Below are 15,138 nucleotides of genomic sequence, written 5' to 3' on the forward strand. Positions count from 1 at the left end.
CCAGCAGTCAGTCAAAGGAGGAATTTGACATCTGTTTGGTGCCAGTGATAACTCAACCACTCTTTGCGAAAGCAGTAGGAAAATGAGCGTGTAAATTAGTCGAATAAAAAAAAAAAAACAACAAAGAAAACTTTCTTTCTTGATATTTATGAAGGAGAGAGAAAAAGAAGAAAGAGTGTCGAAGAGCATGGAATTATAGAGGGAGGGCTCGGTGAGGGTGTGGTACCCTCTCTTGCAGCTGCCGGCGCCGCTGGGCACCTGCTCACAGGGGGATAGTCAGACCGCCCAGCCGGGTGTGGATCAAAGCGCATGGACGGCAAAAGCTCAAAGGCCATGGTGATGTTATCAGGAATGAGGGAGGTAAATGCCTTATCTGGCTCGCAATATCAACGAGCTTCGAGCTCACGACCTCTCAACCCTAGTTGGCTGTGCCTTTGCCTTGGGATCTGTAAGCAGCACGCCCCCCCCCAACCCCTAACCCCCAATTCCACTACATTGAGCACCAGGAGAACAAATGATTGCACCAAATAGCGCTTGGCCAGAAATAGACGGCACGAGGAAAGAACGAAGGCACTTGTACGATAACGAATAACACCAAAACGGATGCCTTACCGTAGGTAGTCTTGTTTGCAATATGGACGATGGTTGCGGCGGTAGCATGTGCGGCGGAGGGGAGCATGACAAGCGGTGCATGCCAGGCACGTCTCGTGCCAGTGTTCTTGGCCCATGCGCAGCAGGAACCGGTCGCAGATAGCGATCCCGCATCCCGCACACCGAACTCCTGCAGGCACGAATACAAGGACGTACGCCATGTACACACGTGCTGAGAGACACCATCAGCGCTGCGTACTCCACAATGGGAAACTGATGGACTCCATAAACACTCTTCTCTGCACTGCTTGTATTGCAAGTCAAACTAGATGATATTCATACAATGTCTGGTAGGTATATATGATCATAAAAAATGTTCAATCAAATGACATGTTTATACAGGCATGACAGGTGGAAGCATCGGCCATTAGATTAGTTACCTTTGAGGTCCAATCAACATGGACCTTTACACAGGCTATTTGACCATCTCATTACAAATAACATAATACACATTACGTATAACAATACATATCACAATAAATATAACATATTACATACATCATACATATTACATATAATACATATATCATTATACATATTACAGAAACAATACAAATAACATAATACATATTACATATAATACTGTACATGTAACATATTACACATATCATATACTTAACATAATACATATTACATACAACAATACAAATTTCATATAATACATATAACATGATACATATTACATATAATACATATAACATATTACACATAACACGATACATATAACATTACATATACAACTAGAGGGGGAGCACTCGGTAGAGTGCAAAACCTCCGCCGCCAATACTGCTGGGTCACTTAAGTGAACCTGATATCCTATTCATTGTAGGTCAAAACGGATCAGACTCCACTGAACCACGATTGAATAAACAAAACGAGATCGACGCGCATGTAAAAATGCCAAAAAATAAAATCGAAACTTTTTGGAAAAAAAAAAGGTGCAAAATTTCTGGGTTTTTTTCTCTAACAAATTTTTTTTTTGGGGGGGGGGGGTGTTGGAAATCACTGAAAACATGTAGAAATGCAAAAATAAAAATTCAAATATTTTTCAAATAAAATCGAATTTTTTTTGAAAAAAAAGTTGCAAAATTTTGTTTTTTTTTCTCGAACAATTTTTTTGTTTGTTTTGGTTGGAAATCACTTAAAACATGTAGAAATGCAAAAACAAAAATTCAAATATTTTTTCAAAATGGCCGCCATAGCGTCCATATTGGACTTTGGACCAAGTCCAAAATCTAATGGTATGATCCTTGGACCATACCTAATCCCCCCCCACCAAGTTTCGTCGAAATCCGTCCAGGAGTTTTTCCGTAATACTGTTCACAAACAAACAAACAAACAAACAAACAAAGACAGGGGTGAAAACAGTAACCTCCGTCCATCTTCGATGGCGGAGGTTAACGAGAGGGGGAGCACTCGGTAGAGTGCAAAACCTCCGTCGCCAATACTGCTAGGTCACTCAAGTGAAACTGATATCCTATTCATTCAATTTGCCGTCAACAGTGCTCACAGAGTTAGTTTGCAACTTTCCCTTTTACTTTTAACTTTTACATACTCAATTCATTCGTCATAACTAGATTCCTTGAGATAGAAATTGATTTTACGTGGGTATATCCACCTGAAGTTCCAAAATCAGCCGCAATTATAATTTTGGCATGTTTTTTGTTGGAAAATCACTTATAACATAGAGAAATGCAAAAAAAAAAAAATCGAAATTTTGTTGAAAAAAAAGTTGCAAAATTTTATTTTCTCTAACAATTTTTTTTTTGGGGGGGGTGGAAATCACTTAAAACATGTAGAAATGAAAAAAAAATTCTAATATTTTTTCAAAATGGCCGCCATAGCGGCCATATTGGATTTTGGACTGGACGCTGGCATACGACCCAGTCCAAAATCTAATGGCATGATCCTTGGACCATACCTCATCCCCCCACCAGGTTCGTCGAAATCCGTCGAGGAGTTTTTCTGTAATACTGTTCACAAACAAACAAACAAACAAACAAACAGAAAGGGGTGAAAACAGTAACCTCCAATCTTCGATGGCGGAGGTTAATAATACATATCACAAACATAATGCATATTACATATAACAGATTACATAATACGTATTACATATAACGTTACATATTCCATAATGCATATTACAAAGTACATTATACATATTACGTAATGCATATTATATAATACATTATTACATATAACATTAAATATTACATAATGCATATGACATATTACATATAATCCATATAACATATTACACATAACATGATACCTATAACATTACATATAACATAATACATAACATATTACATATAACATTATGCATATTACAAATTACATAATGCATATTACATAGAACATATTACAAATAATACACACAACATATTACACATAAGATGATACACAAAACACAATACAGAATACATATAACAATGCATATTACATATAATCCATACAACATATTGCAAATAAAAATACATATTACAAATTACATACAATACATATAACATATTGCACATAACATGATACATATAACATAATTCATATTACATATAATATGATACATATTACAAATAATACATATATCATATTACATACAACATATAACAAATAACATCATACATAATACATACAACAAATAACATACATATTACATATAACATTACACATAACATGATACATATAACATTAAACATATAAAATATAATACATATCACATATAACATTTCACACATAACATGATAATATAACATTACATATTATATAACACAACACATATTACATATAACATTGTACCATATTAAATATAACATATAATAAACATATTACATATAACATATTACACATAACATTATACATATAACATTACATACAACATAATACATATTACATATAATACATAAAACATATTACACATAACATTACATATAATACATATTACATACAACACCTATAACATCGTACCATATTACATGCAATACATATATCATACATATTACATATTACACATAACATGATACAGAAAACATTACATATAACATTGTTACAAATCTGGAAGCCATTGCACACAAACAGACAGCAGTCCCTAAGTTTAGTTATTTCGATAAGTATGTGTTTATCGTTGGAATCCCTCCTTCCGTCTAATGGGAATTTCGTGTGTGCACTGTGAGTTATTTTATAGTTAGAATTTATACATCAATGACAACAACAACAACAGCCGACCGTCGCCATTACGCACGTGGCCTTAGGTGAGGAGGTAGGCGGAGCGACAATCGCCTCAGCTCCGACTCCACCCCAGAAAGGTATGAGTTGCCCTGCCTATCGTGGGCCTGTCCAATGAGGGACGGCCAGCGAATCGCGCGATGCAACTGTCCAACCAGGAGGTGAGTTACCTCAGAGCAGACGCTCCACCCCCCGTGAGGGGAGGGATAAGAAAGGTCACGAGCTGCTCTTGCAAGGGAAAGTTGGTTGGTTCCTGCTGGTTGATTTTGTGGCTCCTGGTCAATGGTCGTGCTGGTCGGAGTTGGCGCTCGTCCTGGTTGGTGTTCGTGTTTGTGGTGCTCGGGTCGCCGATCGTCGTTCGCGGTTGGCCAAGTCGCTCCTTGGATTCTGGAGACGTGGGTTCAAGTCCCACCGAGGCGGGTTTTGTGGGAGCGAGCGAGCTGAGGATCCCGTTTCCTTCCAGGGAATCCGAGCTCCACAAGTGCGGGTCGGTGAAGACCACACGAGGTGGAGAAGTACCAACCAGACCTTGGCCCTCAGCTCGCCTTTCCTCTCGAGCCGAAGGGCCGAATAAAGACCATTCTTTTGGGGTGCATGTGTGTGTGTCCGAGTGGGCCCTGTCTTTAAGTAGAATTGCTTAAGTGTTTTATTTTTATTGTACATTATTTTGCATTGCTTATTCGGTTGTAACTCTGCTCCGTGTCTCCATTCCTGATTATTGCCCCCATTATAAATAAACCCCCAATTGCTAAATGTTCCAGTTCGTTGCCCGTGTTTTCTGCCATTGACCCAGCACGGTGCGGAGTTAAAAAAATGGTGAGGCCGTCGGTGCCATAAGTTGTCATTGGGTCCGACGGACTTTGGTAATTCCACTCAGTTACACCGGACCGAGGTCGCTAGAGTGACCCGGTTCAACAGAGTCCGTTGAGGGTGTGACTTCCCCGGTAATTTGACGATGTGGGTACTTAGGTATATTGAAATTTGGCTATTAACTCTACCCCACGCCGTCAGAGAATTGGTGAGCACAGTCCTTAAGTGACCCGTGACCTTCGGAGTTGTCCGAGAGTCACAACCTAAATTCCGGGTGTTCAGTGGGAGACGGCTCTACTGCTCCAGCTGGCGGCCGTTCCTCACCACCGACCCCCGGCCCACAACAAATTGGTGTCAGGAGTGGGATACGGCCCCTCCGCCTCCATAGAGAAATTAACGGGATTCGGATCAGGGGTGTGCGGAGTAACCTCCGATCCGCCTGCTGGAGCCCAAACACCTTGATTTGGCCTTGTCTGGTGAACAGGCCAGGCCTGGATTTGTATGCTGGACCTTGTGGAAATCCAGCTGGAGCATACCACTGTGGATCTTTCGCTCTGGTGCAGTCGACCTCGCGGGGTCTGAACGCTCGAGAGTGCATGTGTGAGGTCTGCGACAAAAGGGCGAGCGCCATTTTGCCACGCGGCGTGTTCGAGCTGGGGGCTCGAATCCGTGGACATCGGCTTGTTACGAGCGACATTCGTGCTTTTGACACTTTCCTCTCATCCATGAAACATCACCAAGTACTCTGTCTTGTCTGCATGCTGTCTGTCTGTTTCGTCTGCATGTTTTTTAAGGCATATCTCGGTAGGGACACCCCTCGTAACCTGTAATCCGTAGTTCCCTAGTTAAGAACGGGTTAAAGATTGTTAATAAAAACATTGTCATGAATATTTTGCTTGTGTTGTGTTCCCCCGATGTTCCGCAATAAATCTGGTTGGTTTGTATGAAGTTGCCGATACGGATTAATTTGTGTCGTGTCGAGGAACGATCCGTTTGATTGACATATAAAACAAGAATGGTTACAGACTGGCAGAAAACGCTCGGCATCTGACAAAACGAGTCTGTAACCAGGGTTCTATTTCCCCAACTGGTAAGGTCCAGGATTACGTTGGTATCGCGATTGAAGACGCGTGACCCGAGGCCTGTGCCGAGCCAGCTGGCGTTAGAAACCCCGGAGACCGCCGGAGTGGGTTGAGAATCCCTCCATCGCTGAATCCTGAACAATATTGTTAGAGGAATCCATGGTTCTGGACAACACCGTGCAGGACAGCCCCATGCAAGAACTTTGATGCGAGAAATTGAAACACGGACGGATTCAGACGGGAGACGGGAAAAGCAAGCCTGGAAGGCAACAAAAAGTTAATTTGGCAACCGCGCCAGGTTTGCGCGACGGCACGTACGAGGTCCATGGCGCCATTCGCGCACGGCCCGCACGCGCGTGTCTGCGTGATCGCAATCCGGCACGAGAACGCTCCACCTCGGATACGAGCCGGCCGCGTGGCCGGCGAGAATGTAGATGGCGAGCGTTGTGTGAATTTGGAGCTGACAGGTCCGCATGCGGGCGCGTTTGTGAAGCTCCACGTGCTGCGCGCCGTGTGTTCTGTTCGCGGAACACGCAAAGCGGGTTCCCGGGACGATACACTCGGGTGGGCCTGCACGGGAAACTGCGCAGGTTCGTTGCGCGGGTGACGTCACTGGGTCCTCATGGCACGAGTTACGGGCGAGTGACGCCCGTTGGCTCGCAAGGCGGACCCCTCAAAGGCGAGCGCTTGTTGCGATGCACAGGGTGACGACAAGGCCCCAGGTATCGTCCGACGGAAGGGATGAACGAGCGAGTCGCAGACCGCCGCCCTGGCGGTGCAAGAAAATAAAAATAAAGGGCCTTGCTCCAAGTACACGGCCCTGGCCAGGATGTGGCAAGCATCCTCGCCCGGGCATAGGAGCATTAGTTAGTTGGAAGGGTTTAGCGATAGATAGACCGGCCTCATGGGGCAGGACAGTTCCTCATGGGGCCCGTGGAACAGTCGGTGGGAATTTAGATTAGAATTTAGGAATGGATTTTGGGAGACACGGTCCGACAAGGAATGTGTCGTCGACCAGAGTAGGCCATGGGTCAAAGGGACTGGGATAGTGTACTGGGCACGGGTGGCTCGTCGGAAACGGGACCCGTCGCACCGAGATGCCACGTGGGCGTATACGGGGGAGTAGCCAAGAAGGGCACTCCCCGCGCTCATAGGGAGCAGATAGGCTCAGAGACAGCCTCAGGGCCTGGGGGTGCCGTAGTTTGAGTTCGGCAGACGGAAGTCCCTGCAAGTTGAGCCACGCTGCCCAGCCACGAAATTGTGCAAGGGCACGAGAGAAAATTTGAAGCAGGGCCCAAATTGATAATGGACACCAACACAGGCGACGGGAATCATGGTTTCTAGAACAAATAATTTAAAGAGACAGGCGTGTTGAAAAGCCCCGGGGATAGTTTAAAGTTGAATAAATGCTCAGATAGATAGGAAATGTACCCCTTCGCACCATCCATCCTTTCGCTCTCCGTAGGCCGCTGAACTCAATGTGGGAAGATTGCTGAACTCTGTGGAGGCTATTCTGAGGCTTTGTTTGGCATTGAGGCAGGACACTAGTCTCTCCCTTATTCCCCTCCAAAAGGGATCTTCAGGGCTGGGAGTATACGGACAGGATAGGTTAGCCGGACAAAGACAGTAGGGGGTTAGGGACAAGCAATTATAAAGGAAAATATAAAAATAATAATAACAATAAAATTAAAATAAATAAAAAGGGGGAAGTCTAAATTTTGTTGTTGCAAACTAAGGGAGTGGGTGTGGGCAAAGACAGGCAAAGGCGATAGGTTGAGGGGAGACAGTAGGGTAGGTCCGAGCCCGTTTCTGGACCGGCCGGCACCACCGCCCTCCCTCCACAGAACCTCACGGACCAGACAAGAGGCCGGCCAGCTTCGTGAGCCGACCCGTTTTCATTCTGCATCTGCCTGGTCCGCATTTGCCAAGCCTTGCCTTGCCATGCCTTGGTTGCCCGCCTTTGTCTTGACCCCATGCCTGCTTGCCCTTGTTTGCATGACCCCCATGTCACCATGTGCGCCAGGACCATCTTCCATTGTGTTTGCAGAGACTGCCCTGGAGGTAGCCACCCCACAAGGACTGCGTTTGCACAGCCCATGCATCCATCTTTTTTTGTGTGTGTTTTGCACCAATGACATTCTCTTCACAGATCACAGGTCCTGGGCCATGGTTGGTGTAAATGTTAGAAATTGTAAATAAGTTCTTAACCCACCTGTGTGTTTGTCTTACCGCCGGCAATCTTAGTTAAGTTGTCCATGTGAGTCTGATAGTTTAGTTACGCAGCGCACTAGGTTATTTATTTTTGGGACATGTATTCAAATGTCGCACTCAGGGATCCATAGGTAAAATGTAGGAGAAAAACCTACACCTGCATGACACAGGAAAATTCACGACTCGGGACGAGTCTATAGAAAAAAGGGGGGGGGTGGGTAGTGTTACGAATCTGGCAGCCATTTGCACACAAACAGACAGCAGTCCCCGCAGTTCAGTTATTTCGATAAGTATGAGTTCATAGTTAGGGTCCCGTCCTTCTGTCTAATGGGTTAATTTCATGTGTGTGCTTCGGGTTTCTTTATAGTCAGGTTTTTTCACATTAAATCTTCCCTTCGCTCCATCATCGCCATTACGCATGTGTTCGGGGCCACAGGCATAGGCGGGGTGAGGTCAACTCCGCCCAGTGAGATGGGTGTGCCTCACAACCAATGAGGGATAGGAGTACCTCAGAAGCCACAACCAATCCGGAAACGAGTTACCTCAGGGCGGCCCCGCCCAGCCAGATGGGATGTTCGCCCCCAACCAATCCGGAGACGAGTTACCTCAGGGCGGCCCCGCCCAAACAGATGGGATGTTCGCCCCCGACCAATCCAGAGGCGAGTTACCTCAGAACAGACCCTCCACACCTGCGAGGGGGAGGGATAAGAAAGGTCGCGAGCTGCTCGTGCAGGGGAGAAGTTGGTTGGTTCCTGCTGGTTGAGTTTGTGGCTCCTGGTCAATGATCGTGTTGGTCAGAGTTGGCGCTCGTCCTGGTTGGTGTTCGGGTTCATGGTGTTCGGGTCGTCGATCGTCGTTCGTGGCTGGCCAAGTCGCTTCTTGGATTCTGGAGGAATGGGTTCGAGTCCCACCGAGGCGGGTTGTGGGAGACGGGTTGTGGGAGGCGGGTTGTGGGGGAGGATTGTGGGGGAGGATCCCGTTTCCTTCCACGGAATGTGAGCTCCACAATCGCGGGTCGGTAAAGGCCCTGTCACACCTTGACGATTTAGCCAGTGTATGCCTGACGTATGCAAAATTTGGCTAAAACGCTGGCACACGTCGAATACGTTATGGGTAAGTTTTGTATACGTTAATAGCATGCTGGCATACATCGTAGTACGCTGGCAGACATTGTAGTATGCTGGCATACGTCGTCATACGCCGAGTACGTCGAGAAATTTTCAGCATGTTTAAAATTTCTCGACGTACTTGGCGTATGACGCACGTTCCGCATACGCTTGGCCATAAGTTGTAGGCACGTTACGCGATCGTTGACACATGTTGACACACATTACTTGTACTTTACTCATAAGTCGAAACACGTCGACGTAATGGTTAGCGTCAGTGTTGCAGACTCCCTGGTTTTTTGGTTTTTTTCTTCGGTATGACGGTGATGTTGACACCGATTTCTAGTGCGGTTATGATTTAAATTGTTGAGCGGCAGACTATTAATTATATTATATCATGACCGCACTAGAAATTGAAGTGTCAACATCACAATCACACCGAAGATGAAAAAAAAAAAACCAGGGAGTCTGGAACACTGACGCTAACCATTTCCTTGACGTGTTTCGACTAATGAGTAACATACAAGGAACGTGTGTCGACGTGTGTCAACGATCGCATAACGTACCTACAACACGTTACTCATAGGTTAGAAATAAGTTTTGGGTACGCTAAACATTACCTCGACATGTTTCAACTTATGAGTAACTTACAAGTAACGTGTGTCGACGTGTGTCAACGATCGCGTAATGTGCCTACAACTTATGGCCAAGCGTATGCGGAACATGTGAGTCATACGCTGACATACGTCGAAAAATTTCAAGCATGGAAAATTTGTCTAACACCTCGGTGTACTACGACGTATGCCAGTGTACAAAGACGTATGCCAGCGTACTACGAAAAAAAAGCCAGCGTACTACGATGTACGCCAGCGTACTCTTAACGTATACAAACTTACCCATAACACATTCGACGTGTGCCAGCGTTTTAGCCAAATTTTGCATATCATCCTCCTCTCTGATCATCTATCTATAATTCCAACAGTGTGTGTGTGTGTGTGTGTGTGTGTGTGTGTGTGTGTGTGTGTGTGTGTGTGTGTGTGTGTGTGTGTGTGTGTGTGTGTGTGTGTGTGTGTGTGTGTGTGTGTGTCTGAGTGGGTCCTGTCTTAAAGTAGAATTGTTTAAGTGTTTTCCTTTTATTGCACATTATTTTGCATTGCTTATTCGGTTGTAACTCTGCTTTGTGTCTCCCATCCCGATTATTGCACCCATTATAAATAAACCACCAATTGTTAAACGTTCCAGTTCGTTGCCTGTGTTTTCTTCCATTGGCCCAGCATGGTGCAGGCTTGAGAAATATTGAGGCCGTCGGTGCCATACGTTGTCATTGGGTCCGTCGGATTTTGGTAATTCCGCTCGGTTACACCGGACCGAGGTCGCAAGAGTGACCCGGTTCGACAGAGTCCATTGAGGGTGTGACTTCCCCGGTAATTTGACGACATGGGTACTTAGGTATATAGAAATTTGGCTATTAATCTGACCCCACGCCATGCCTTAAGTGACCCATGACCTTCGGAGTTGTCCGAGAGTCACGACCTAAATTTCGGGTGTTCGGTGGGAGAGCCTCTACTGCTCCACCTGGCGGCCGGCCGTTCCTCGCCACCGACCCCCAGCAATATATATAGACACAAATATACATTCCTACACACACATATATATATATATATATATATATATATATATATATATATATATATATATATATATATATATATATACCAAAATAAATGAAGTGCATGAGTGAAAATTGGGTGTTTAGGTTAATTAAATCATCCCTTTTGAAGATAATTAATGGCCTTATTTAACTATATCCCTTACCAGGCGCATCCTCGGTCACTACTCTGTATGGAGTCTTCAGGTGTCTCCTGGGTAACCTCGCTGGGGTTTAAAGCTGCCATGTTTTTGGCCTGCTCAGTCATGCCTTTACTTTGAACAGGCCACAACGATTTCTTGAGGATGAAGTTTGTGTTTTCACTTTCCTCACTCAAATTATAGAATGCCTGATCATCACAGCTATGAATGGCTTCATACATTACATTTCTAAGTGCTATAGTTTTCAAATTAGAAGCTTGGAGCGATTTCAGCAATTGTACGATACGATTTTCCACGATCTACTCTCACGGACCAATTAAAGTATACCATTGAAATATTATTTTGGTTTGAGGATCAGACATTGTCTGGACTAAATAAGTGTCTAAATCTGTTGTGAACTCTGATAATTTAAAGAAATAACGAGTCTTTTGACGAAGCCGATATGCCTATTTACCTGAAGCAAGCAAGGCTATGTTCCCTCCTTCTCCATCAACACACAAGAAAAGGTGAAAGTGTGAGGGCTGAAACGGAGATTTAATCTTTACTTTCATTAAAAACTTACTTTTAAATATCTTCTTTTGATCAAAAAGTTGTTTATTGCTTGCTTTCAGCTCAACTATGTTCACTTCGTGTTATGATGAACCATGAATTGTATTTGGAGACATGGGCCAAGTAAAAATATTGCGCACAGAATCTTTCCTAATTTCCACGGGACGACTGTGCTATCGAAATCACTACCCATTTTGCTGGCTCTGAGGGAGGGGGGGGGGATCTCTCCTTCTCTCGTGCGTGGAGATAAAGTGAAGATGCTGTGTTTGAAATGCTGATGTCTTGTAAAAGTTCCACAGTGGGGGACCCTGTTGATAGTGTAAACCAGAGAAAGACTCCGATATACGGTGCTTCTCCGGACCCCATCCTTATCAGCTAAACCATGAGATGTGCTCTGTGCAAGAACAGATTGGGCCACCAACCATGAAATGTGCGACACGCAGGAATACAGCAAAATGTGTCTTACTCAAGAGTACTTCGCTAAAAAGAATATAAAACCAGGGGTGACTGAAGATAGATAGAGCAGTTTGTTATATTCGCTCTTGCATTCTGTTCGACTTGTGCACAGGTGTTTGGTTGGCTGTTTAATTGATTGTTGTTTAATTAATTGTTAGTTTAATTGGATTGTTGTTTCATTTATTGTTAGTTTAATGGATTGGCTGTTTGATCGATAGATTGATGATTAAAAAGAAATTATTTACCTGTTCTTGACTTCTTGTGCTGTGTGTGAAGGTATATTATCTTTGCTGTGATTAGGCCATTATATTTGCTGATGATTGTGTCTCTCCGAATTACAGCATTGTCATTCAAGGTCCAGGGTTGAGCCCAGACAATTGGTGAGCCAAGACAGGAGCCTCCGAGAACCTGGAGAAGACTGTGAACCATCCTGGTGGTCAGGGAGTACTGCGCTTTGCTGAGCTGCTCACCAAAGACCCGATCGAAGGAAAGCAAACACACCTGTCCTCGGTCGGGGCTTTGAGGGGTGAGGCTCTCGAAGTAAAAGGGGAAGGAGAGAGACAATAATCATTGCAGAATAGTTGCTTGTTGCAAAGAAGGTAAGAATAAGGGGTTGTGAAATAGAGTCCTACCATTGTCAATAACTTGAAAGAAAGAGATTGTAGTGAAGTTGGATGGGAATTAATTAATATTCCTTGAATGTCCAGCAAATTTTAATATAAAGTCAATAATTCTTCCCCCTTTCCCATTTGTGCTTCAGATAAGTAGTATCCCAGGTGGTATCCCAGGCTAAGTAATATTGGAGAGTTTGGTGGATTAAAAAGCATCCATAAAATATAGGATACAGATGAAGACGCCGAGCTGTAGAGGGTAGAGGTGTTAACCAGGTTCGCAAGGGGGGCTAGTGATAAGAGCGCACGGCAGCAAGGGGTCAAGTCCAAAAGCACATAGGAGCGTGAGGCTAACAAAAGACTGAGGTGCAAAGTCAAGTGAAAGGGAAGGCCAAGATAATGCAAGTCCAAACCTGAGGAGAAACAACGACTCCAGCAAAATGGGCAACCAGTCAAGTACAATAATTCCGCCAAAAGAAAAAACGAGGGCAGAAATTATGTACAAGCTGCATGGATTGCAGGCAATAGAACAGTTAACGCTGTGGGCAGCATGGATAAAAGACACACCACATCCATTCCCAGAGGAAGGGACGTCTAATAGGCAACCATTGGAAGCATTGCGGAAGGCTCTGAAAGAGAAAGAGAAAGGGAAAGTAAAGAGGTCCCGGGTAAACTTGGAAGTTTGTGGATCGTGTATGGAGCAATGTATTAAGGCAGAATGAAATTCTCTGGTGGTGAGCCTGAGAACAAGCCTCAAGGCAACTAAAATGGAGTTGGAACAAGTTCACCATCTGGTACCAATGATAGAGTAAAATTTGAGAAATACTGCGCCACCTGCAAGTGTCCAAATGGCACTCTTGGGCGGGACAGTTCGTACACAAGCCGGCTTAAAGAAATTAAAAAGGAAGAACTCCTGATGGCGATCCTAGGGCAAGGCTGCCGAAATGAAGAACGAGTAACCAGACAAACTAAAACAAGGGAAACACCTATGGAATCGGATGACGAGGAATGGGACGAGGATCCTACAATCGAGTACTTTTATACAGCCCGGAATTGAGCCCTTCCACCTAGGAGGCCTTTTAGAGAACAAAGAACTCCCTGGGAACAGGCGCAAAGTCGCAGAGAGGGAAAAAAACAGAGGGTGCCCCACAGGGAATAGCTATGGATGAATGCTATAGGTGTGGAAAAAAGGACATTTTATGCGAGACTGCCCAAAAGATGTACCCCGTACACGACCTGAGACTCGGGCTTGGCAGAAGTAACAGGCAGGTCAGTCCCGGCCTGAGTACGGAGAGCTGCAGTGGGATAAAAAGGAAAATAGGCAATGACGGGGCGGGAGCGAGGAAACCCCCGACTCTGTCAATACTGACCACATTACCGGCCGTGCAACCAACATATTCTCTTCCGGTAAATGGGAAAAATTTAAATTTTCTGGTCGACACCGGGACCACTCGCTCGATGATGAAACTATTGGATCTTAAGGATGCTCCAAGATGCAACAAAACAATTTTGATATTGGGAATCTCAGGGAAACCTGAAAAAGTGCCTTTGTCAGAAGTATTAGATGTCAAATGTGGGACGCTGGAGGCCAGCATGCTTTTCTTTTTAGCCACCAACTCCCATTTCTTTTCGCTACCAACTCCCCATCCAACCTCTTAGGACGAGACCTGCTTTGTCAGTTTGGATGCACCGAAGAGGGCGTATATCTTGACATACCCGATGACGCAGCGGAAGATACGTTGCAATTACTCGCCTCTCCAGGCCTAGTAGTTTATTGGTGGAGGATAACAAATGAGATTTTCTTGAACCAAATAATGCCATTTTTAGAAGAAATTTATTGGATACCTGAGGTTGAAACATGGCTAAAACAGAACAAGATAATCAAGGCATGGTACTCACCACTCCATTGTACAGCCTACTACGAGGACATTGAGGGGGATGACAAATTTGAAGAGTAGGCTGACCAAAATGTTGGGGCTTACACAAATCTCAAATTGGGGGGGGGGTGGTTTGGCCAACTAGGAGGAGCCATCAGCGTCGATTTGACTCACAGCTCGCGGAATCTGACACGTATTTCTAACAGAGCTTGCGCACAAATATATATTACGACTAGAAAGGGGGAACCACCGGAGATGCTGGGACCAATGGTGAAAGGACATGTCACAAACAGACCAGTGTCAAATGCGAGACGACCACCCGAGCGGCACCTTGTGGCAAGTACAAGACAAGGGTTACAGATGGAAGCAGACCAGGAGCCAGGAGGTGGAGGCTGTGTGTGAGCGAATCGATTTATCTCCAATGGAAGAGTACCCGATCACTATCACAGAAGACGACGAAGATGCACTCAGACAAGTGCCTGGTAAATTGTGGACGAAACATCCTAACGACATGGGCCGTATTACGAATGCTGCGCCAGTAAAGATCATAATTGACCCACAATGTAAGATGCCGAAGATTAAACAATACCCCTTGCGGAAGGAGGCAATAGCTCCGGTAATAGACACTCTTCTAGAACAAGGGATTATCAGGGAAATGACCAGCCCATGTAATACGCCGATCTTCCCTGTGACGAAACCTGGTAAGGACACTTGGAGATTCGTGCAGCACTTAAGGGCGGTCATTCATTGTACT

At 44.8% G+C, this 15,138-nt stretch overlaps 1 protein-coding gene across 3 annotated transcripts in view; it reads right to left on the reverse strand.

Annotated features, from left to right (window-relative positions):
• Positions 1-15,138, reverse strand: part of LOC147035901 (LIM homeobox transcription factor 1-beta-like) — a 223,934-nt gene that overhangs the window by 135,245 nt on the left and 73,551 nt on the right. For all 3 annotated transcript variants that reach the window (XM_085847988.1, XM_085847986.1, XM_085847987.1), the window contains exon 2: positions 613-781. In XM_085847988.1, coding sequence (XP_085704114.1) covers positions 613-781 — 169 coding nt within the window. The remainder of the gene's footprint in view (positions 1-612; positions 782-15,138) is intronic.

Source organism: Eptatretus burgeri, chromosome 1 (assembly GCF_056783735.1).
Source record: "Eptatretus burgeri isolate ZD-2024b chromosome 1, Ebu_testis_v1, whole genome shotgun sequence".
Lineage (NCBI taxonomy): Eukaryota > Metazoa > Chordata > Myxini > Myxiniformes > Myxinidae > Eptatretus > Eptatretus burgeri.